Raw genomic sequence first — 21,977 nt, 5'->3', positions numbered from 1 at the left:
GCCTGGGTTTGAATCTCAGCTCCACCACTTTCTGGCTTTGTGACTTGAGTAGGGCTATTTAACTTTCTATGTCTGAGTTTCCTTATTTATAAAATGGAGATAATAATAGAATGTATATTGTAGAGTTCTTAGGGAGATTAAGTTAATTTTGTAAAGTGCTTAGAAATGTAGTGGGACAGATTAAATACTGCATGTAGGAAACACAGGGAGTGGTTTGTGCGCTGAAAAAAAGTAAAGCATGTTAAACAGATAGAGTGGTGGCAGTGGGACTGTTTCACAGAGTGGTGAGTGTAGACCTCTGACAACAGTGGACTAGACACCTGAAGGAGGAGGGGCATGAGCCATGTCCTGGGGAAAGGCAACTGGAGGCGTTTGTGTAGGAAAGTGGTGTGTATGATATGATTTACATTTTTAAAAATTATTTGGCCTTTGTGTGGAGGATTGAGACAAAGGGGGAGGATGGTCTATGGAGACCAGTTAGGGAGGGGCTATTGCAAGAATCCAGGGAGAGCTCTTGGACCAACATAGGAGCAGTGGAGAAGGTAAAATGTGAATGGATGAAGCATATGCTTTGAATACGGGAGTCAGTGGGACCTCCTGATAGCTGTGAATTTGGAGGTCACCACTGAACTAGATGAGCTCTCCCACGGAAAGGATGCAGATTTAAGACCCAGGGACAAGACGGTTCAGTAGCTACCCCTGTCCTTTTCATTATGCTCTTTCTGCAGGGCACTTCTCCCTGAGATTGTGCATTTTTTAGGGCTCCACCAAGTTAAGCTCCTTGAGGGAAGGAACCTTGTATTTCCAGCATGGAAAACCGGTGTTAAGCAGGGACGATCAGAGAGAAGTCACACCTGACTACCTCAGCAAGCCTCTCGCTTTTTGCTCGTTTCTCTCCATGTCCTGCAAAAAAGAACATAAAGAAAGAGGGGAAAACCCACGTTTAGCAACGTGGGCGTGATAGTCAGGAGAACGGACTTACTTAAACCCCAAACTGACCACTCTTTCTGTCCCCAGAATTCCTAAGACTACTAGGTAACTGCAAAAAAATATAAAAGTAACGGGAAAAGCACTTTCTACACTTTAACTTCAAAAATAGCCCCGAAAAAATAACCGAGGCTTCAAAAAATTGGTTAAAGTCTCATAATTGTTTCTCTCCACGGAAATCTTTAGTAAAAGGCGAAAGATTTGTACGTTCTGAAGAGAAACCAGAGTATCCGCTTGCTTTCGCTTGGACCCTCCCAGAGTGATGTAACGCTTAGCACAGTTATGGTTGCTCAGCTCCTGCGCGGTTTGCACTCCCTGCTGGAATTTACACAGCCCATATATTTCTGACAGGTACTCTGCCCTCCATCAGTGGATAGACCCCCGTGGGGCTAGAACTCAAGCACTGTGAAACTGTCTTCCGTGGTGCACCATGGGTATGTAAATCACAGACGACTCTGGGCCAGTAGGTGACACCAGCGACGCGGCTCGGGTGGGCGGGGCGGTGGCGCCGTGAGGACCCCCTGGACCGCAATTCTCTCCTCTCTGCGCGTCCGCCAGGAAACGGCCCCCGGTTTGCCCGGACAGGTAAGGGAGCTTCCCGCTGATGCCGAGTGCCGAGTCCCTTACCCGGGGTTAAGTGTTGGTCCCAGTCGCTGGGGTTCTGTCCTATCATTTCATACCCACAGGGACGCCTCCCCCTCGCCCCCCATTCTAGGGACAGAAGCGGAAACGGTCGGGCACAGACACTCAGGGACCTTGGGACTATGTAGGAGGCACATCACCACTCCTCCTGGAGGAGATGTCATCCAGTTTATCTGGAAGGATGGTTCGGTCAAGGGGAGGCGGAAACGTGTTCTGAGCAGATGGAATGTCCTATGTGAAACTATGGGAGGGGAACACCCAAAGTAATTTACCCTGTTTGGAGTGGAGTGTGGTGTGTCTGAATGAGGGTGTGAGTCCGGCAAGTCGCTGTCCCCCAGAGAACTGGGGTGATGGTGGAGCTAGATTGAGTTAGGCCTGGAAAGGGCTTGGCTTTTATTTTGTCAGTGATGGGGAGTGGTGAAAGGATGTTGAAGTCAGAGGGCTGAGTAGTGTGTGGTGCCACACAGGGTGGGCTGCCCTGCAAATACTGGGGCTTGTCCCCAAGACTGGATGTGGTCAGTGCCCCGGGATTGACCATTCCTGCGGTGGACCAGCTCCAACTGGCTGGAATTCTTCAGTTGCTGCCACACCACAACACCGTTCAGTGTTTTAGGGTTATTTCTTAAGCATGCAATATCAGCAGACTTTCAGCATAGCTAACAACTTATAAAGTACACAAAGAGAGACCACCTATGAGATGCCAAGTCATTTATTACATATTTCATTTAAAATTCTGAAAGGAAAAACTCACACCTTACAAGACAGGCTCTAATCTTCTCAATTCACAGCTGAAATCATTGAGGTTCAGTGAGGTTGGCTGACTTTTCCAGGTCACTCCACTGGTAAGTGGCACCGTGGGCACTTTTGCACTATTCCAGGTCAGTGAGCTCTCCTGCTCTACCCCAAAGCCCCTCCATAGTGACCCAAACACTCCTGGACCCAAATCCAGCATGCATCCCTTAGGCATTCTGGCTGCACCCCCTACTCAAGGTTCCAAGCCAACTACCTGCTTATCTTAAGTCTTCTTAAGCAATATAGTGTTGCTTCCGCTGCATTAGACTTTTTTCCCCGGTTTTGGTCAGAACATGATTTTCTGGCTTTTGTCCTGGTGGGGTGGGGTGGTTTGTAAGAAGGCAATGTTCTGGGGGTGGGATCATTCCTGGTGAGTGGGTGACTGGAACCCAGGGTATGTATGAACCCTGGGATAACTTGGGAAGGGCAATAAAAGACCTCCCCCTCCCCATCTGTCAGGTGAGACTCTATACCCAGGGGTGTGGCCAGAATCTTCCAGGCCTCTGTACAGTGGGGCTGTCCAACTTTCGCAGAATAAGCAGCTTAAATACAGCACCTCACTGGTTGCTAGCGCAACCTCAGTTTCTGGATATTGCCCCCACTGATCCCGTAGCCGTCTGGTCAGAGATGCCTCTGGGGCATCAAGCTGACTGCTGACTTGCAGAAGCCTCTGTCTTGGAGGTTGGTCTGGGCACAAAACTAAAACATCTCTCCAGACCCTGCTGTTCCCATCTCTGTTCAACTGTTCACTTTCTCTGCTTCCACTTCACCTCCCACCTATTCCATGGCTGTGTCCCTCTGCCCATCGCCCCCGCATGCCACTGAAACAGGAAGGTGGGAGATGAGTCTGGAGAGGTGCACAGGGCTGGATCATGATGGTTCTGAAAGCCACACAGTGGGGTTTGACACCAAAAAAGTTTGTATCATTTTGTGTACTAAACACTTCACCCAGACTCTGTTATCAAGTACATGACCAACATGTTTGCTGAACATCTTCTTCACTTGCCAGATGAATAAACAGACCAAGGACTAGAGGCCCTCAGGCCCTGACACCTCTACTGGCAAACTTACAACTCTGTCCCAAAGAAAAGCACCAAAGTGGGTGGGAATAGCTCAGTGGTAGAGCTCCTGCTTAGTACGCACAAGGTCCTGGCTTCAATTCCCAGTCCCTCCATTAAAAAAAAAAAAAAGTGCCAAAGTAATTTGAAATGAATTCATATAGAATATATTTTACTCTTTAAAAATAAAACTTTCAGCATAGCTAACATCTATACAAACTACAAAAATAAACATCTTCATATAAATAATTTATGTGGTGGGAGGTGAGCAGGTATAGAGAACCTACCCAGGAGTCACCAAGCAGTGAGGGACCAGGACCTGCAAAGGGTGCTGCAGGATCCCTCAGGCTTGGTCTGCTGGGGGCAGCAGTCTGGGCTGGGGTGGGGGGAGTACAAGGCTGCACTGCAGCCTGAAGTGCTGGCTTTTACCCCACCCAGACACAGGCACAGAGGACCCAGGGGTGCAAGGCTGCTCACAGCCTAGAGGGTGGTGGTTCTGCATGGATATCAGGGAGGGCTGTGATGGCCGGTGGTGGGGGGAGGGGATGCAGGCAGGCAGCAGCATCAGTAGGGCTCTCCAGGAGTCCACCCTGCATTCAATAACCCACCCATGGTTTCCCAGTGACTTCATTTGGCCCAAACAGGGTCTCCATGCTTCAGCTGCTGTTTCATCAGGTGGCTGGACATTGTCCCCTAGAACTGAGGTTGCTGGAGCCATTGCCAGCTGGTGTGGCAGCAGGGGACCAAGTAGGCTCATCAGAGGCTGGGTGGATGTAGGCACCAGGCAGTGGGGGTGGGTGGAAGGCCACGGTCATAGAGGTAGTCACTCTGGCAAAGCTTCGGGGCCGGGTGGGGGATACCGACCATCTGAGCCCCCCTCCCTGTGGAGCTGGGGGGCTCAGGACCTCTGGGCTCTCCTTGTACATCTGTACCACCTGGGGGGAGACACAAGCCCCAGTGAGCTCTGCCCCCTTCAGCACCTCCCTGGTGCAGCACCATGACTGGTGGGAAGCTGGGGTCCTTGTTGGTCTCTAGCAGGACATGAGAGCTGACGTGGGACAGGATGTCAAGCCCTGAGACAAACCCTGCACCTTGTTCTGGACCCTAAAAGGCTAAGGTGGGTCCCATGAAGAAGTCGGGAGGGCTGAGGGGCAGGGAAGTTAACGTCTGGGCAAAGGGGAAGGTTGCCACCTTCAGTTGGTGGCACCTCATCGAGAGGGGTCCTTGTAAGTTAAGCCCTGTCTGTTGACCACTGAGGGCATTTTGTCCTGGCTCTGTCCTTCCCTTGCCTGTCCCACCCAGTCCCCTGGGCTGGGAGCAGGAGGGTGTGGTCACCTCTGGTGGGGGGCCCAGGATGGACAGCAGCACAGGCAGCAGCACGAGCCCGTGGAGGAGGCCCAGGAGTGTCAGTACTGTCAGTACCACGAAGAAGTACCTGGGGGTACGTGGGGGTGGTCAGCCCTGGCAGGTCCTGTGGACAGCGCAGGCCAGCCCCACTTCCTTGCCCCAAGCCTCCTCCTACCTTACAATGAAGTCAAAGTTGGAACCAGCAAGCATGAGCAGACCCAGCAATGTGGAGACGGCCCCATCAGTCACTGGGGCAAATGTGTGCTCTAAGGCCCGGGCAGCCCGCAGGTTCCGGCTACCCTGGGCGGTCAGGAAGCCCTGGGGGAACAAAGTGGTCCTGGAGCTACTCTCTGCCAACCATGGCCAGCTCATCTGTGTCCCCAGGGCTCACCCATGCTTCGGCCCACAGAAGGCCAGGTGAACTGAGTTCCTGGAAACCATCCAGGACGCAAGCACAAGTCCATATAGGTAACACTGCATAGATGTGTCTGGTGAGACACAGAGAAATGTCTCGAATAGGCTGGCAAATTACAGACTGTTGCATGTGTTTTGTACATGTTTTGTCATAACACAGCCACACTCATTCATGCAGATATTATCTACAATTATGCTACAATGGCAGGGCTGCCACAGAGACGATGTGGCCTGCCAATCCTGAAATACTTGCCATCTGGTCCTTTATAGAAAAAATTTGTCAACCCCTGGTCTGGAAGGATGGACACCAAAAGTTCTAGTTTATGTCTCAGGGGTGGCATTTCAGAGGATTTCTAATTCTTTCTTGGTACTTTTCTGTATGTTGACTTTTTTTGGTCTCCCAAGCAGTATATACTGTTCTTATAATCAGAAAAATAATAAGGCTTTTATGGGGGAAAAAAGAAGGGAGCTGTTTGTGGGGTCTGATCAATGGCCTCCACCCAACCCTCCTCTTCTCCTCTGCCAGAGAACACCAAGCTGTGGGAGAGGCCTGCCTGCCTGTGTTTGGCTGTCTCTGTCTTGGTAGAATCTCTCCTTTATCCACCACACAGCATCCAGCTGCCACCCCATTTCTTTGATCCCCTTCACAGTAAATCCGTCCAAAAAACATTGTTGGTTCCCATTTTCTCACCTTCCATTTTGTCCTCACCTTATTCTGGTCATGGGTTTGTCCCTCCTCTCTACTGAATTGGCTGCTTATTTGTTTGTTTACTTGTTTACTGTTGATCTCTATACTCTAGGATAAAATCCTTGAGGGTAAGGCCTGTTTGTATTGCTATTATCTCCCCAGTTCTTAAACAGTACCCAGCACATAGTAGGTGCTTGATCAATATTTGTTGAAGACTGAATCAGCTGGCCCACCCCTCCCCCAGTGCCTGTGCTCACCAGAGCCACGTGGACAGTGAACTCGACACCAATTCCCACAGAGGCCACAAGGATCACCACGGGGATGGCGCTCAGCTTGATGCCCAGGAAGCCCATGATGCCAAAGAGCTCCACAGTCATCACTGCCAGGACCAGCACCTGGGGAGGGCAGGGATCACCCAGGGCTCCTGGGAACCGCAAGGTGTGAGAGTGATGGATCTCTCCAGCCCCACCCCTGCAAGGACTCACTATAAGGACTGCTGTCCAGGGGTTGAGCAGCAGTAGGGCACAGACGAGGAAAGTGCACACCAACAGGATGCAGACCGCCAGCAGGAAGCAGCGCCGCAGGCCCAGATACTGCTCCCAGAAGAGGAAGGGGGAGCCGCTGGGGTAGGCACGTACCCCAGCCCGGCCTGCCTCGGCACACGCTGCCCGGGCCCCCTCGATGGCCTCCATAAAGTCTGCAGTCTTCTGGAGGCCGTGCAGTAGAAAGGGGAACTGGGCAAACTCCAGGGGCTGGGCCGCCGGGACTGTGGAGGGGAGGAGGGGGGGGAGGGTGGCCAGTGAGCACAGCAAGGAGTGGGCAGGGCCTTAGGGTGGGGCCTGTGCCGGCCCAGGCCTAGGCTTTTTGGGCTCCCCCGGGACTCACTGCGAAGGTTCTCCCCGGTGGTGTCGTACTTGTCATGCAGCCACTCAGGAGGTGGTGGGTAGAAGTTGGCCTGTGAGGCTGCCAGACCCAGGGGGTCACTGCTCACCCACACAGTCAGCCCTATGTAGAAGAGCTCAGGTGGAATCAGCCCCTCCTTGTCCACCAGCTTCCTCGTGGTCAGCTGCAGAGGCAGAGAGGGCTGAAGGCCTGGGCCTGTGAGGCCTGGAGCCGCTCTGTGCTCCCTGACCCTTCCAGTCCTCTCCCAACCTGGCTGAAATCCAGAGGCTCCTGGGCATCCCCGGTCTGGATGAGCAGCTTATAGGCCAGGGCCCCATCCTCAGAGCCATTGCGGTATGAGTGGCGGGTGATGCGTCCAGAAGCCCAGTCCTGGTCAAATGCTGCCTGGATTCCTGGGAGAGAACATGGTTGGGTAGGGTACAGTTGGCCTGGGTAGGGTATGGTTGGCCTGGGGCTCTGGGGGCTTCTGCCAGCAGCAGCCCTCCCTGCCAGTCTCCTTGCTTCTCACCCTGTAGCCAATTGCGGTAATAGTGCAGCCAGGTGCGGGGCGCCTGGGTGGCTGGTGGGGGCAGCACGGCCTTGAGGGAACTGAAGCGCTGGTGCAGATCAAAGAGGGCACGTTGGGAGTGGGCGTAGTCAAAGCCACCCTGTGTCACCAGGGCCACCTCGTACAGAGAGAAGTACCTGAGCTGGGCGCTCAGGAAGGCATGCTCCTTGGTGCCCCGAGGCACAACATCTGTCAGGGCCAGCCCATCTTGCACCAAGGTCGCTCCATAGAGGCTCAAGCCCAGAAGAGCCCCAAAAAGTACCAGTACCATGGCCTGTGGGAAACAACAATTAAGCTGGAGGCCCAGGGATACCTCCAGGCCCTCAGGTGGTGGGCTAGGCCCTCTGCCCTTCTTCGGGCCCAGAGACACCTAAGAAGCCTCTGCCCTGACCCACCTTGACTTGCCCGGGCCTGGAGCCTTACCTTGGTGTGGGACTGGAGCAGAAATGGTGCAAACTGAGAGCGGGCAAAATGGGCAAGATTCCAGCGGGCACAGGGCAGGGACCTGCCGACTGCCTTCTGCCTTGTACCCTCCTCCTGGCCTAGAAGGTCCCGTGTAGACCCTCCTGGGCTGAAGAGCTCAGAGCCCAGTGGGTCAGAAGGTGGGGACACCAAGTGGGCTTGGGGAGGCAGGATGGTGACCACATGCTGGCTGCTGGCTTCACAGTGGGCAAAGGCTTGAACTGTGGCAGTCAGGTGGGCAATGCCCACTGGAACTGTCCTATCCCCCAGCTCCTGGGGCAGAATTTGAATCACACGAGCAGAACAGGGGCTGGAAAAGGCAGAGAGAGGGGTGACAGGTTGTGCCCGGAAATGCTGCTGACAGGACAGGATGGGATGGGGCCGAGGGAAGATGGCCTGGTGGGGTAGGGGTACCTAGAGAAGCAGCAGAGAACATCAAGGCGCTGGCAGTGGCGCCGGTGCAGGTCCAGGCTGAGGACCGCTGGGAAGACAAGCATCACGGCTGCAAAGTTGCAGCCAACCACTATGGCCGCCTGGGGGATGGACAGGAGGGGCACAAAGCCTGGATGAAGCTTGCCCCCCGGCTCCATGCCCACCCTGAGCCCAGACCCTATTTGTGAGGCCTCACTTGCAAGGAGAAGGCCCGCAGTGCAGGGATGGGAACCAGAGCGGCCATGAAGAAGGCGACCATGTTGTTGATGGATGTGAGTGCGACGCTGGTGCCTGTGCGCTGCAGACACTCTCCTGTGCGCTCCTGCCAGGACAAGGTAGGGTGAAGGGGAGGCTTGGGAACTCGGGACAGCAAAGGAGGGACAGGAACCACACAGCAGGTAACGTTTGCTGAGTACCCGTACGTGTCATGCACTGTTCTAAGCACTGGACTTGAGGCACCTCGCTGAGCCTCACAACAACCCTTATGACACAAGCACTACTATTACCCCTGTTCACAGATGAGGAAACTGAGGCACAGAGAGGTTAATTACCAGCCCAAGATCACTCAAACCAAGAGGCTCTTAACCCCTACGCAGAACTGCCTCAGATGAGCCCAGGTTGGAGGATGAGGCCTCACCTGGAGAGGGGTGCCAGGTGGAGCCTCTGTGAAGGCATGTGCCATCAGGAATATGTCATCCACACCAATGCCCAGTGCCAAGAAGGGCAGCACCTGGAGGGGCACAGGTGTGGGCAGCTGGAGGAGCTGAGCAGCCTGGGTGGCTGGCACCCAAGTCTGCCCTGCAGTGCTGGTGTACCTGGGTAGTGGCGGCATTGAAGGCTATGCCAAGCAGGGCGCAGAGCCCGAGGCCCGAGGCCACTGCCAGGGCCACCAGCAGCACCCCGGCAAGGCCCACAGCACCCTGGGACTGGGCACAGTCCCATCGCAGCATCGTCACACAGGCGTAGGCTAGCTGTGGGAGAAAAGGGCAGTCTCGGGTAGGGGCTCCCAGGGTGGGCTCCAGTGGAGGTGGGGGCAAGGCACATGGAGGAGGACCCACCATGAGCAGGTAGCCTCCCACCACTCGAGCAGTGCTGACTTCAGAGAAAGCATGCAGGATGTCATCCAGGGTGGTGGAGGAGAAGGCATGGATCTGCTGGGAAGCATTCTCAGGCAGGGCCTCCTGGGCCAGCTGGAGAGACAGGGTAGTGTGAGCGGCAGGAGGAGGGAGTGGCCGCAGGGCACCACCCTCACCATCTCCACACTGACCTGCACGAAGCGCCGCTGCCAGGCCTGCAGCACCGTGCCGGCCTGCTCCTCGCTCCAGCCGATGTCGTGTGTCTGGTAGTCGCCCCGGAAGTGCTCATACAGCTGACGGGGACTCATCAGCAGGAAGGTGCTCTGCAGGGCCTCTGCCCTGGCGGGGGTACAGGAGAGCTGGGGGTCAGAGCTGGCCTGAACACCCAGGAGGGGGTGTGCAAGGGACTTTTGCTAGAGCTGCGTGGACACACGGTGTGTATCCCCACATGTGGGGTGCCCTTGCCAACCCCTAGGGGAGGCCCTACCTCAGCAGCTGTCCTTGGGAGTCTCTGGCCATGCCTCCCAGCAGCAGCTCCTCCTGCCAGTGCATGAACTTGTGGGAGAAGCCGTGACAGCCCCCTCTCAACTCCTGAGCCACATTGGGAGCCTGGAGGGGGAAAGGGGAGGGGTTTATTACTTAAGGTCCTGGTTGTGGATAACTGGGTGTCTCTGGGCTGGTACCTCCAGGAACCATGCTTGCCACAGAGCTCTGTAGGCCTGAAGTGTAGATAACTATTCTCCTGAACCTCTTACCTATTCTGTAAGGGAACAGCTGGTGTCCTGCAGAGAGGAGGCCACAAGAGGGAGCAGAGGCCTAGCAACAGGCCGCTGGGAGGAGCTGGCATAACTTTGGTGGTTTTGGAAAAAGGGCCACACTCACGGGGCCACACAGAGACTCAGCAAACTAGGTAAGATACTATGCTTAGCTAATTTGTCCTGTTTCCCTGTGCATGTATATCTGATGAAGTCCAGCCTTTCTGGGCTTAGAAAAGGACAAACAGATCCACATACCACTTAAGGGTCACTTAGGAGAACTGAATGTGAATGGAACACTGTGGGTGTCCAGCACAGTGGGGGCAGAGTAATAATGTCAAGGAAATGGGGGGCAGAGCACAGAGCACAGTCTACTCTCTCCTAGAACAGGGGAACATAGCAGGAGGGGAAAGGGAAGGAAAATAGCCTTTCTCTGGCAGATCTGGCTGGAACCCACCTGCCTGCTGTGATGGTTAGGAGCACTAGGCGGGCAATGGAGGTCGTCTGGGTGCAGACAGGGCCGCCCCACGTAGGCCTGGCCCACCTGTGCCTTGTCTAGCAGCTCCCGGAAGCCCTCAAGGGAGGCAAAGGGGCCCAGCTCCTCCAGCAGCTGCTCTGGATCCAGGTTGGTCCATTGGATGTCGGGGCGGCCCCTGCAGGGAGAGCCCATGGTTAATGAGGATCAGGGATCAATTCTCACTTTCTAAACTAATGCAGTGGGACCGAGGTGGTACCCCACCCTTCTCCTAGCTCCTCATCTGTCCCTCTGTATGGACAGTGTGCAAGGCTCAGCCCATCAGGCTGCTGCAGTGAGCTGTGGACAGATACAAGGGACTGAGATGGGGACAAGAGGACAGACGGTACATAACAGAAGGAAAAGGCCCCGAAAAGCCTCACTGCATCCCTTTTCAAGCCATCTACCCTCGGTTCTGATACATACCCATACAGGTACCTGCCCGTAACAGGTTTTCTTCTGGCCTGGGCAACAGCTGAGCTGACACCTAGCTAACTTTCCCTGGCAAAGTCTCTTTCTGGGGATCTCCTTTGTTCAGATCTTACAGATCTTTGTGTTTTATTTTGTCTATATAAGACAGGTCTGCCTTTCCTTCTGAGGTGAGGATTTGATCATCATCTTTACTCCCACCCCTCTTTTCTGCTGGGGAAGTCCCAGCAGGGGATGAAGCAGGGCCCGGGAGCAGCTGTGGTGGCACTCACGGCAAGTAGGCAGAGCCCCCTTGGAGTTTGGCTCCCTCCCAGAAGCAGTCGAGGGGGGTGAGGATCACGCACGGAAACAGCTTCTCAATCATCTGCCAGGGACACCCCAGGCCACATCAGTCCTGTCCCTGGGCTCTTTTCTCCATGGCCTTTGTAAGATGCCCTCTGCAACATCCCCACCCCCCAACTTTTAGCAACCCCCCACCCCGGGTCTCTCCGAGCCCTCCCCTACTGCAGAAAAGGTCCCACCTCTACCCAGTCTCAGGGGACAGCTCGGGATACTCACCCGCTCAATCATTCCATTTTCAATTAGGGGAACTCCTGACTTGTAGCAGATTTTGTTCAGATCCCAGGACCTGCAATGGCCAGGGGCACAGGAGATCAGTAGAAGAGGGGGATTCCTGCTCCAGCCCTGCTGCAGCACATCTCACCCTCCAGCTGCTCAGGGGCTCAGCCAGACTCACTTTCCATAGAGTGATACTTGCACTTTACTGGCCGTGAGGGCTGCCTGGAGGTGGAGGCCAAGCGCCTCAGGTGTGAGGACATTCTCCCCCTCCCGGCGTGGAGTCTGTATCAACATCTGGGAGGTATATGCAGCCTCCTCTCCCAGCTTCTCCTTGGTGTACTGTAACTCCTGGCTCACCCGGCTGCCTGCTGCCAGAGCAGAGAGAGAAAGCTTGGGGGGAAGAGCCTCAGTGGATCAGAGCTCTGGGGGACGTGAGACCCTAACCCACAGAGGCCTCCCAGGACAAGTGGAAGAAGTGCTGCTGAGAGGAGCCCCTGCTTTCTCCCTGCTGGCCACGCGGACTCCCCACACTCCTGGACCTCTGCTCTGAATCTGGAGTGGAGGCCTCACCTGTGTGGCCCTATGCAATTCTTGTGCGACCTAAGGTTTAAGCATGAACTTGGTTGCCTGGGTTTGAAGCAAATAACTTAAAAATGAGAGATCAGCATGAGCTGGGCCAGACTGGGGTTATGGGAGTGTCCTGGTAAGGGAGCCCTCACCCAGTCCCTCTCTCCTCTGGTGAGGAGAACAAGGAAAGACAAAGGGGCCGACAGGGAGGCTGCCATTGGAGGGTCTCCTAAAAGAACAGATCCAGCGTGGGGGCTGGTTCCTAGTTCATGTTGTCCCAGGCAGCGGTTTATATCCATACACCGTTTTGCAGTCCACTCTGCTGAAGGGGTAGGGAGCGGGGTGCCTGGTGATGATGGCTCAGTGGTGGCACAGGTAAGGGGGAGGGTCAGATGGTCTTTCAGTGTGATGCTGTCAACATACTGCCTCCGCTCATGGAACTAGCTCATGTACCCTGGCAGAGGTGCCATCAAAGTGGATGGGGGGAAGAAGACCCCTTCCACCAGTCTCACTGTCCAGACAACGGGGAACCCCAGCGCCAGGCTTGCCTTCATCTCATTGATCAAGTCCTGCATTACATGATCAAGTCCTGCATTACACTGGCTACAGAGGCCAGCTCTGTAACTGGGGTCTGGGGAGGCAGGAATGCTGTGAGGGATTCTATGACCTGACTGTGGTTTGGAGGAGGTGAGGGCCAGGGCGAAACCATCCCAGAGGCTTTGTGGACTTGGTCTGTTCTTAGATCCAGTCCTGCTTCCACCTGTCTGGGGCCTCTTCCTGTAGGTCAGTGCCATCCCTGGGGCCCACATGTACTGCTTCTCTGAGACTCCAGTCCCACCTCAGATCATCATGCTCCCCAATCTCTTTTTCAAACCCACATAATCTCCTCACTCCTGAGAGCCCTGAACCCTTGGTAACCCCCTAAAACAGATTCACCCATATGCTCACATCCCCCAACCCAAGACACATTCCTGGCCCATCTATCATGAATACAGTCTCACGCAGCCATCCTGCCTCCTCCACTGTCAATTTTACCTACTTTTTTTCTTTCTTTCCTGACTCCCCACTCCTTCCGCAGGCCTGTACTGCCGTGTTTATTTCACCAGGCTTAGGCTAGAGCTGCCACAAGGAGGGACAGAGGGGAGGGCAGAGATCAATTACCCACAGTAAGTGAGTTTGCCGAGGGGAAGGAGGCATGGGAGAAAGAAGGAACCCACATAGAGCTAACACAAAAGCAAGAGAAACAAACACACAATTTAAAATATAACATCAAAGAGAATAAGGAATCCTCAGAGAAAATGAGGAAGAAGACAAAAGATAAGTCGCAGCTGACAGTGATGATGACAGGTATGAGGACAGGTGAACTGGGATGTATCGTGCAGGTAGAAAAGACGGCAGGGGTAGGGGAGAGCATGAAGGCTCTGTACAGACCTGGCTTTGAGTCTTGGCTCTGATGCTTAGTCTGTGCTTGGGGCAAATTACTTGGTCTCTCTGACCCTCAATTTCCTCATCTGTGAAATAGGGACAATGCCTACCTTGGTAGAATTAGAATCAAAACAAGCAAAGTACTTAGGAAGTTGTCCAGCACATAGTAGGTACAAATAGTTGCCAGGAAAGAAATGATGTGACAGAAAAATGAGAAAGAATTGGAGAAAAAAGAGACTGTGAGTAAGTGGGGAAGACGTAAGAGACATCACAATCATCATATTGGTTAAAAACTTTACAAAAGGGAGAATATACCTAGCTAGCCAGCATGGGAAAAGAGTCCACTTTATAGGTCATCTGCTAAATGCAAATTAAAAACAGCAATAAATTACCATCTTTCAAATTAGCAAAAATTAAGAAACTGATAGCACTCATTGCTGGCTTACAGGAGCGCACTGTAACCCACCTACAATAGATGGTTAATGTGGTAAAATATTTGGAGGAAAGCAATACTGCAATATGTTTCAGGACCCTCAGAAATATTCATAATCTTTAGTCCAGAAAGTTCACATGTAAGGACCTGTAAGCTACTGTAAGGGCTCAGGCTGTCTGTGTGAAATGGCAGCCATGGTACATTTTGAACAGAGAAGTGAGATAACCTGACTTTTTCATCACCTAATGATATATTCTGGAGGTGAGTTGTGAATGATGAATAGGAGTTGGCCAGGGGAAGAAATTGGGAAAAGGGGATGTCAAAGGCTCAGCACTGCTGGGCTGCTAAGAGTGAGGCAGAGACAGTGCTGGAGAAGCAGCCTAGAGTGTGCTAAGGAGCTTGAATGTGGTTCTGGAGACTCCCCAGAACCTAGTAGAGTGGTGGAAGGGCTCTAAGCAGGGGACTGACTTGGCCAGATTTAGATACACCGCAGGAGGGCAGTGTGGAGGCAGATTTGAAGGTGAGGGAGAAAGATCAGTTACCTTATAGACCTTGATGTCCTCGGTGGTTCTCTGAAAGGCATTGTGATTTACGGCAGCTGGGCCCCTCCCCAGACTCAGGAGATGAAATTTAATTAGTCTAAGAAGTCAATCACAGTAATTCCACTGTCCTTGCCAAATGAAGGCTTTAGGTATAGGATGCTACACAGTTCTTGCCAAGTAACCAAATGGGAAGTTGGTGGGGGTGGAGGGGTGTCTGGTAAATTATTCTTCACTTTCAAAAAGGGATGCAAGACAGGGATGACTTCCCTTTTCTGCCACTGCAGCAGCCACCTTGGGAGAAGGTGATAAGCCTGAGGATAAAAGCTCAACATGCAGAATAAGGCAGAGGAGACAGAAGGAATCTAGGTCCTTGCTGATGTCCTTAGGTTTCTGAATTATCCATCCATGAACTTTTCTCTGTGTACTGCCAGACTTCCTGTTATGGGGGGATAATAAATCAATCTTCTTCCTTCTTTCCTCCCTCTTTCCCTTTCTCTCTCTTTCAAGTAGCTGAAAGTATTCTAAATGATACAATTGGGCCTCAACTAGAGCAGCAGACACAAGGGTGGAAAGGAGGAGTGTGTTGCGAGAGGTTGAGAAGGAAGAATTTGCTGGTTTAGTAACCAATCAGATGAGCAAGAACTGAGGCTGACTCCCAAGGTTTCAGCCTTGGGTTTCAGAGTGAATAGTGGTTTCACCAATTGATATGTGGCTGTCCCCCACCTTCTAGATAGAACAATTTATCTCTGAGTCCTTTATCTTTAAAATTGATCAGAAAGGAGAAGTCACATTCCAAATCTCACCATGGGAAAGCTGGAGAGGACCCTGGACTCTGGTCCAGAACTCTGATAGCTAATGCCTTGCTTCTTTCTTTGCTTTCTGTACTAGCAAAACAGGAAAGGAACAGAGAATACTCCCTCAGTCCTCATCTTGATCAGCTCCTCATTGCCTAGGGCATTGCTGGAAGAAGCCTCAACTACAAATGTACAGACAAAAGATCAGGTCAAGAGCAGTGGTTTTACAACACCCACAGCCCTGGCCAGCACAAGACAAGAGTGATATTCTGAAATAAAAAGAAAAGACCTAGGAATTGATTATTACCCTCGCACATCACCCTCCCACAAACAGCAACAAAAATTCAGTGGGATCTAGCCTGTCCTGTGCTGGAGTGTAGGAGAGAGTATGAGGAAACATGGAGGTTCAAGCAGTGTTTAGATGGAGAAGATCTGGGGAAAGGAGAAGGAGGAAGAGGGGGGAGACAGCCTCCATTGTGGCAGGAAATCCAAGAGTCATTTGGGACCACCCAGGCAACAGTGGTGTGGGTGGGGGTATGTGTATGTGAGTGTATGCACATGTGTGTCCTGGGGCTGGGGGCAGGCAGGCACAGAGAAACATCTGCTCTGGACCCCAGGGCTGGCCTAGAGTGTGTATATATGTGAGAGTCTGCAGAAGGCTGGGGGTAGGGTGGGGATGGGGTGTGGGAGCCCAACAGGCAGGCAGGCAGGCAGGCAGGCTCCAAGAAACATCTGCTCTGGATCCCAGGACTTGCCAGCATTTGAAATTACTCAAGGGTGTGAGACTCTAACCTGGGCCTTGCCTTTGGGTGTGGGCCAGGGCTGGGGGAGGTTTGGAGAAGCCCACAAATGCAAATTTCCCAGGAAAGAAAAGAGGGGAGTTTGACTCTGTTAACGGTTGCCATATGAAACCAGGCCTCAGGAAAGGAGGGTTATGTCAAAACTATTAATAAGACATCACTTTAATCCAATGCTTCCATTAGGAAGTGAAGATTTGGTCCCATCTGACTCTGCTGTTGTCTCAAAATGCAGATTCTGTGCTGCTTTTCCAGTAAATGGTTGCAGGGGGCCTTGGTGTATGGGACCTCTCCTTGGAGACTTGCCAGATGATTTATTCGGTTTCCCTAGCCTTCCAGGTCTAACTTTTCTGATTCTCTTGGTCAGATGTGATCTCTTCGTGCCTTCTCTTATACAACATAATCATTTTCTGCTTTGTATTATATTGTATATTATATCTCAGTATATATTTTACTTCCCTTGCTAGTGAAAGATGAATCTTGTTTTAGTTGCCTTTTCAAACCCTGCAGTGCAGTCAAATACACATAAAGACTGGCAATAAATGCTAAATACATTCACCCACTGACAGATAACTGTTCCATATATCTATTCACAGGGCTCCACCAACTGCAGATGTCCATTTATGGGTGTGGGAGGGAGCAGTGCCCCTAGAAGCCCAAGCACTGGTGGGCAGGTGCCCCCTCCAGACCCAGAGCCAGGCCCACTAGAACTCAGTAGCCAGCTCTGCACCCTGTTCTTGTCTTGGGCTCACCATACTCGAGCAGCTATGGCCAGTGTCCACAACTCACCTTCCACCCAGAGCTGTTCTAGGTCTGTCTCAATGATGGCCACGCGGAGACCCAGTGCTAGGGCCCCAAAGGCCAGAAGTCCCAGGAAGAGCATTTTGCCACAGTGTCTCTGGATCCCGCAGCCCAGAGAGAAGAGCAGGCCCTGGAAGTAAGCACGAAGCCAGAGTGGAGCCTTCAGGCTCCCAGCTAGGATCTGGGGTGGAAAGAGAAGGGTCAGCCAGGTGTTATTGCAACAACACATGAAATAGTTCCCTTTTCTCCCTATTACACCCTCTGCCAAGCCCTAGCTTCTTGGTTTCTGGACGCAAGACAGGGAGGACCTACAAAGACCCAGGCCCAAACTTGGAAAAAGATTTAACTCCATTCCCTACTTCCCACCCAAAACACACCCGAGGAAGGCATAAACTCGTTTTCTGAGATTGGATACCTATATGCACACCTGTTCTCAGGTGAATACAGGTGGACGCACAGACACACTCACTCTCACTGGCCAGATGCCGAGGAGACACAGACACATACACAGGGCAAGTAGTAACACATGGCACTAAGAGACATTACACCTTGCAAAGAGACAGACCTGGGGTCTCTAGACCTGGTGCCAATCTTCCTTCCTCTGGCTTCCCCTCCACTCACCTGGGGTGCTGCGGATCGAGCTGGGGATGTGTAGCCCGGGGGCAGCTCCCCGAGGGGTGGAGGCCGGGCCATGCTGGTGGGGATCGGGGTGCGTGGGCACCCCCAACCCGCGTTATCTGGGAGCCCCCATAGGCTTGCCCGGTCCGACGTAGCGCGGGGCCCCGCGTTGGGACTCAGCGGAGACGCTTAGGCGCGGATGCGAGTGGGCAGCGGCGGCTGTGAGTCGACCTGCAGGGCGGTGCGTGCCCGGGGAGCGCAGTCGGAGTCGGAGTGGATGCAGCTGCAGGAACAGCTACCAGCCCGCATCCGCGTTGCGGCTCGAGGTGGCGACCGCAGTGCCGAAGAGGCGTCTGTAGTCGCAGAAAAAGGGAGCGGGCCGGGACTACGCCCTCCCATTGGCTGAGCAGCCCGCAAATTACCCGGAGCCGCGCGGCCGGATCCGCTGCTAGGCAACGGCGCCGCGGGGGGCGTGGCAGGAGACCACCCAGGCAGGGCCACCCCTTGCCTCCCTTCCCCGCCCTCCCGCAGGGCCTTCGGGGAGAAGGTGGGAAGGAGATCCCAGAGAGGCGATACTTTCGCCAAATAAAAGTCAGGAGAGACCAATACTGAGAAAAGGTATCAGCTGACCGACCCAGTCAAAACCCAAAGACTTCTTTTCACAAATCTCTGCCTCCATTCTCTCTCTCCCCCTTCAGTCCACTCTCTCCACTGAGGCCAAGAGTCATCTCTCTAAAATGCAAATCCGACGGTAGCTCCAACACACAAAGATCACTCGGAGCACAGGGCCCTGCGTGATCTAGCCAAAGTCTTCTCCCCATAGTTCCTTCACACCCACTCAACATTCCTTCCAGCCCTGCAGAGCCACATGTAATTTCCTAAATCCAGCGTGTTATTCCATGCGTTTCTGCCTTTGTACATGTTGTGGCCCTTTTGTTTTGGCAGACCACCTTCAAAACTGAACATGAATCAATCACCCGCCTTTGAGGCCTTCCTTGGGTCACACCTGGCTCCTGACAGATAGTTGCTTCTTTGTGTTCCTGACAACATTCAATTTATATATTTATTATTTGCGTTTATGATACAATTAATGTACTTGAAAGTCAGCCTCCCTCACTAGGACAGTAAGTAGGTGCTCAATTGTTGAGTGAGTCATTTGAGAGTTACAGAAACCAGTCTTGGAATGGACAGGAAACGGAATAGTCTTTATTAAACTTTCATCAACGATTCCATCTGAGTGTGCTGTTTCTGCCAGGTTCCTGACTGACTAACCCTGAGTGGCAGATGAGGGTAAAAATCAAGCTACTATCAAAGTTTGGGGAAGAGAAAAAGCATCTCTGACGAATTCATTACTCTATAACACAAGTATTCTCTCTGGCCAATTTCTTGGTCAATTCTTCCAGACTTGTTTGTGATTACATCATAAACATTTCATGTTACTGCATAGTCTTTGTATCAATCATTTATAGAATGTCCTTAGGACAGATTCCCAGAAGTGGGGGTGTTGGGTCAAAAAGTATGAACCTTTTTATGGCTCTTGCTACATATCACCAAACTGCTTTTTGAAAACTTATGTCAGTCAACACCAACTCCAGCTCCTCAGTCCTGGGGAAAGGGGAACTTTAGGGCAAAGGGGTGAACATCTACTCTCAGTGGTCCATTCATCCAGCAAAATGCCTGTGGAGGAACATGTATGATGCTGTTGGCCAAGTAGTGACTATACATTAAAAGCAGCATATGTGCATAGCACTTTGTTCTTTCCTGTCATAGAAGAGAGGGTCCTGTTGTGGATATAGGAAGTGGAATTCAGCAATTCTCTGGAAATAGAAATAGCTTATAAACTAGGCTGTATGGGCCCCTGGATTGCTCTTGCAGCTACTTCAAAAGATGAGTATGGCTGGGTGTCATCAGGACTGGAAGTACAGAGGCTTTGTTATAAGTAGCCCTTGAGACCTCCTTCTTTCTTGCTAGATTTAAAAGACGTAAGGTCCATGAAGAAATGTTCTAATCACCTGGGCTTTGGGACTCTGTTTCCACAGCAGACCCACCATTGCTAACAACCGTGGTAAGGTCCAGCATTTTTATGGATGCTTTCAAGGCAGAGCCTGTCTGCTAAGAAAATTTCTTGCCTTGTAAAGTCCAAAGACCAGGGTGGGAGAAACTGGTCTGCAGTTCCAACCATTCCAGCCCAGGGCCCGTGCCCTCTGCTGCTCTGAACTCCAAAGTGTCCTTTCTTCTTTCCCAGCAAAGTGAGTTTCTGAGTGCACCTGAGCTCAACTGGGGTGAGTTAAGGCCACAGACCATAGGGAACAGGAAGGGAAGCAGAAGCTCGTTTTTCTCTCTACAAGCAGCCTGCTTCACCGTGGAATAGTCTGGTTAACAGGTCACTTCTGCCGGACCTGGGAATGTGTTTTGGGTCCAAACCAGAAAGTTCTCCAAAGGAATTCTAAAAGAAAAAAATCAGTCACTCATTATCACCAAGGAGTAAATCTACTGATTAATGAGACAAATATTTCTCAAGGTCTTTTATGGATCCACTCCTTTGCTAAGCTTTAGGGTTGTAGGGTACCTGCTTTTTAGAAGTTCATAGCCTAAGAGGGAACGCAGAGACCAGAGGGGAAACCACTGTGACGTGGGATACTCAGAGAGGTTTCCAGAAGTGAGAGGAACTGGATGGAAGAGGTGGGAGGGTGACAGAATCTAAAAGAAGACAAGGTTCAAGGTCTTTCACTTACTTGCTATGAGATCTTGGACAAGTCACATAATTTCTGACACTGACCTAAGAATTAAATGAGATAATATATATGACTGAGGAACAGTGCCAGGAAAAGTGAAGCAACACACACACACACACACACAGAGTTGGGGAAAGTGACCAGCCTGGCTTCAGGGTAGGGTCCATCTGGGAGGAGCCAGGGCAGGCCTTCTTTCCCCAGCATTCCCTAAACTACTCATTCACCATGCTTTGGGCTGGATATGTTATCCGGTCCAGGCAAAATCAATGAACCTGCAATGTGAAGGAGGGAAGCAGAAGCCCTGGCAGCCCCCGACTACCACCCATTATGGTTAGGGGCCAAGCCTGGGAAGGCATGCCCCTTCCTTCTAGGCAGCTTTAGGCCAAAATCACCTAGTCTCTAGTGCCAGAGGCAGCAACCAGGGATCAGAGAATGGCTTTTTGCCTTGATGGTGGGGGAAGGAGAGGATAAGAATCAAAGCAGAATTTCCCCATTTATCCCTGACAGAAAAGCCCCTGATGCAATCCTCCTGGGTGGTGGCAGATGGCTCAGGTTGAGGACAGGTCATCCTGACCTCCAACAGAATGTGTTCTCCTGCCCAGCCATCAGAGCTGAGCTTTCTGGACCTTCTATCTGGGTGGTCCTCCCCACACCCCCTTCCCCTTTCCTCAGACACATTTAACTATTTAGAAAGCAGCATACAAAGACCTGGCGGTACATAAGTACCTCCTTAGGCGTAGGGATGCCTGTGGATTAAAAAAAGTATACCCTTTCCAATTCTCTGGAAATAGAAACAGCTTCTAAACTAGCCTGCGCAGACCACTAGATTTCTCTTGAAGATCCAACTAAACAGAGTTCCCGTTCTTTCCACTGTAGGTGGGAGTGGGATAGCAAGAGTAATGGGGAGAACTGGGAAGAAGTGCAGCCTCCAGCCTTGGGAAAAAGCTTGGAGGGCAGTCTTGGCAGTCAGCCCCCTTACAAGCTCAGGGAGCTCTTGCTAGCAGGTAGGGGAGAGGTATTACTGAGGGAGGGGTTCGTGGAGCAGAAGCCATCAAATTTTGTCTGATCTGGTAAGTTCCCAGAACCCTGTTCCTCAACACCTCCCCAGTCCTCCCTGATTTGGCACTGAAGGCCCCCTTCCTCCTCTCCTCCACTTCCCTCATGGAGCATCACTGGGAGAGGCAGGGCAGATTCTGTTAACTCTTCTGCCTGCCTGGCTCTTCTGGCTTCTGTCCCATGGAGAGGTGGCTGGCCAGTGGACATTCAGTTGCTCACTAGATTTCAAACCTCTGTAGATGCTGCCAAAAGAAGACGAAAACTGTCCCTGCCTTCTGGCAAACAAATAGAGCAAAGAGAAGAGAAACCAAAGCATCTTGGGCACCTAGCCAGTTCTGGAGTTGTTGGAGACAATAGTAGCAGTGTCCTGAGCTGGCTGCTCCCAGCTGGGACTCAAACTCAGCAAGGCCTTCCCCTGGGGAAACTTCACCTTGTCTGTTTTCTCTAGCTCCTTTCTTCTCTTGGAGCAGGAACTGTTCATGGGTTTGTGCAAAGGAAGGCAGAGAGGCTTTTCCTCTACCTTACTACTGTCAGGGTTCCAGGGGCTCAGTGCGGAAGATCATAAAGGGGTATGGGAAGGCTCTGGGACAGTTTAATCAACCCCT

The 21,977-nt window shown here is 52.3% G+C and overlaps 2 protein-coding genes, 1 long non-coding RNA gene and 1 other non-coding gene across 15 annotated transcripts in view; 2 read left to right on the top strand and 2 right to left on the bottom strand.

Moving 5' to 3' along the window:
- Window positions 1–6,641, top strand: part of PLK3 (polo like kinase 3) — a 21,056-nt gene extending 14,415 nt beyond the window's left edge. Inside the window, exons 22-24 of one of the 3 annotated variants that reach the window (XR_012511310.1) lie at window positions 1,339–1,572; window positions 2,418–2,471; window positions 6,091–6,641. The gene's annotated coding sequence lies outside the window, so the exon portion shown is untranslated. Of the gene's footprint in view, window positions 1–1,338; window positions 1,573–2,417; window positions 2,508–6,090 lie in introns of all 3 variants that reach the window. The other 2 variants (XR_012511308.1, XR_012511309.1) reach the window with 2 other exon arrangements.
- Window positions 1,098–1,217, bottom strand: LOC123614361 (U5 spliceosomal RNA). The gene has a single exon (XR_006721706.2). It is a non-coding gene; the product is annotated as a U5 spliceosomal RNA (small nuclear RNA).
- On the bottom strand, window positions 3,631–21,977 carry PTCH2 (patched 2). Of its 10 annotated transcripts, XM_010946080.3 has the most exons (22): window positions 17,585–20,991; window positions 16,952–17,144; window positions 11,783–11,972; window positions 11,605–11,674; window positions 11,319–11,410; window positions 10,561–10,756; window positions 9,836–9,957; window positions 9,540–9,687; window positions 9,331–9,462; window positions 9,088–9,243; window positions 8,910–9,002; window positions 8,469–8,594; window positions 8,255–8,373; window positions 7,802–8,150; window positions 7,340–7,652; window positions 7,081–7,223; window positions 6,814–6,994; window positions 6,414–6,694; window positions 6,186–6,323; window positions 5,002–5,144; window positions 4,815–4,914; window positions 3,631–4,414 (listed from the first exon to the last, which is right to left on the bottom strand). In XM_010946080.3, exons 1-22 carry the CDS (start codon window positions 17,654–17,656, stop codon window positions 4,151–4,153), a joined length of 3,621 nt encoding a protein of 1,206 aa, XP_010944382.2. In that variant the 5' UTR covers window positions 17,657–20,991; the 3' UTR covers window positions 3,631–4,150. The 10 variants fall into 10 exon arrangements, 9 of the variants coding, with proteins under 9 accessions (XP_010944382.2, XP_074232685.1, XP_074232684.1 ...); XM_074376584.1 differs by having other exon boundaries at window positions 9,088–9,462; window positions 11,783–11,969; window positions 17,585–20,994; XM_074376583.1 differs by having other exon boundaries at window positions 9,088–9,462; window positions 17,585–20,993.
- LOC141579597 (uncharacterized) lies at window positions 9,975–16,720 on the top strand. The gene is made up of 2 exons (XR_012511314.1): window positions 9,975–10,258; window positions 15,460–16,720. It is a non-coding gene; the product is annotated as an uncharacterized LOC141579597 (long non-coding RNA).

This window comes from Camelus bactrianus, chromosome 13 (genome assembly GCF_048773025.1).
Source record: "Camelus bactrianus isolate YW-2024 breed Bactrian camel chromosome 13, ASM4877302v1, whole genome shotgun sequence".
NCBI lineage: Eukaryota > Metazoa > Chordata > Mammalia > Artiodactyla > Camelidae > Camelus > Camelus bactrianus.
Note: the sequence above shows the minus strand (reverse complement) of the source record. Positions and strands in the feature narration are given on the sequence as shown.

Bases quoted from the DNA above. Each gene is read 5' to 3' on its own strand.
- PTCH2 (XM_074376583.1), bottom strand. From the start codon at position 17,656: ATGGCCCGGCCTCCACCCCTCGGGGAGCTGCCCCCGGGCTACACATCC. The intron at 9,463-9,539 runs GTCAGTGTGGAG...CTGTCTCTCCAG, and splicing joins GGCAGCGGCGCTTCGTGCAG to CTGGCCCAGGAGGCCCTGCC. The intron at 9,003-9,087 runs GTACACCAGCAC...GTGCCCCTCCAG, and splicing joins TCAATGCCGCCACTACCCAG to GTGCTGCCCTTCTTGGCACT.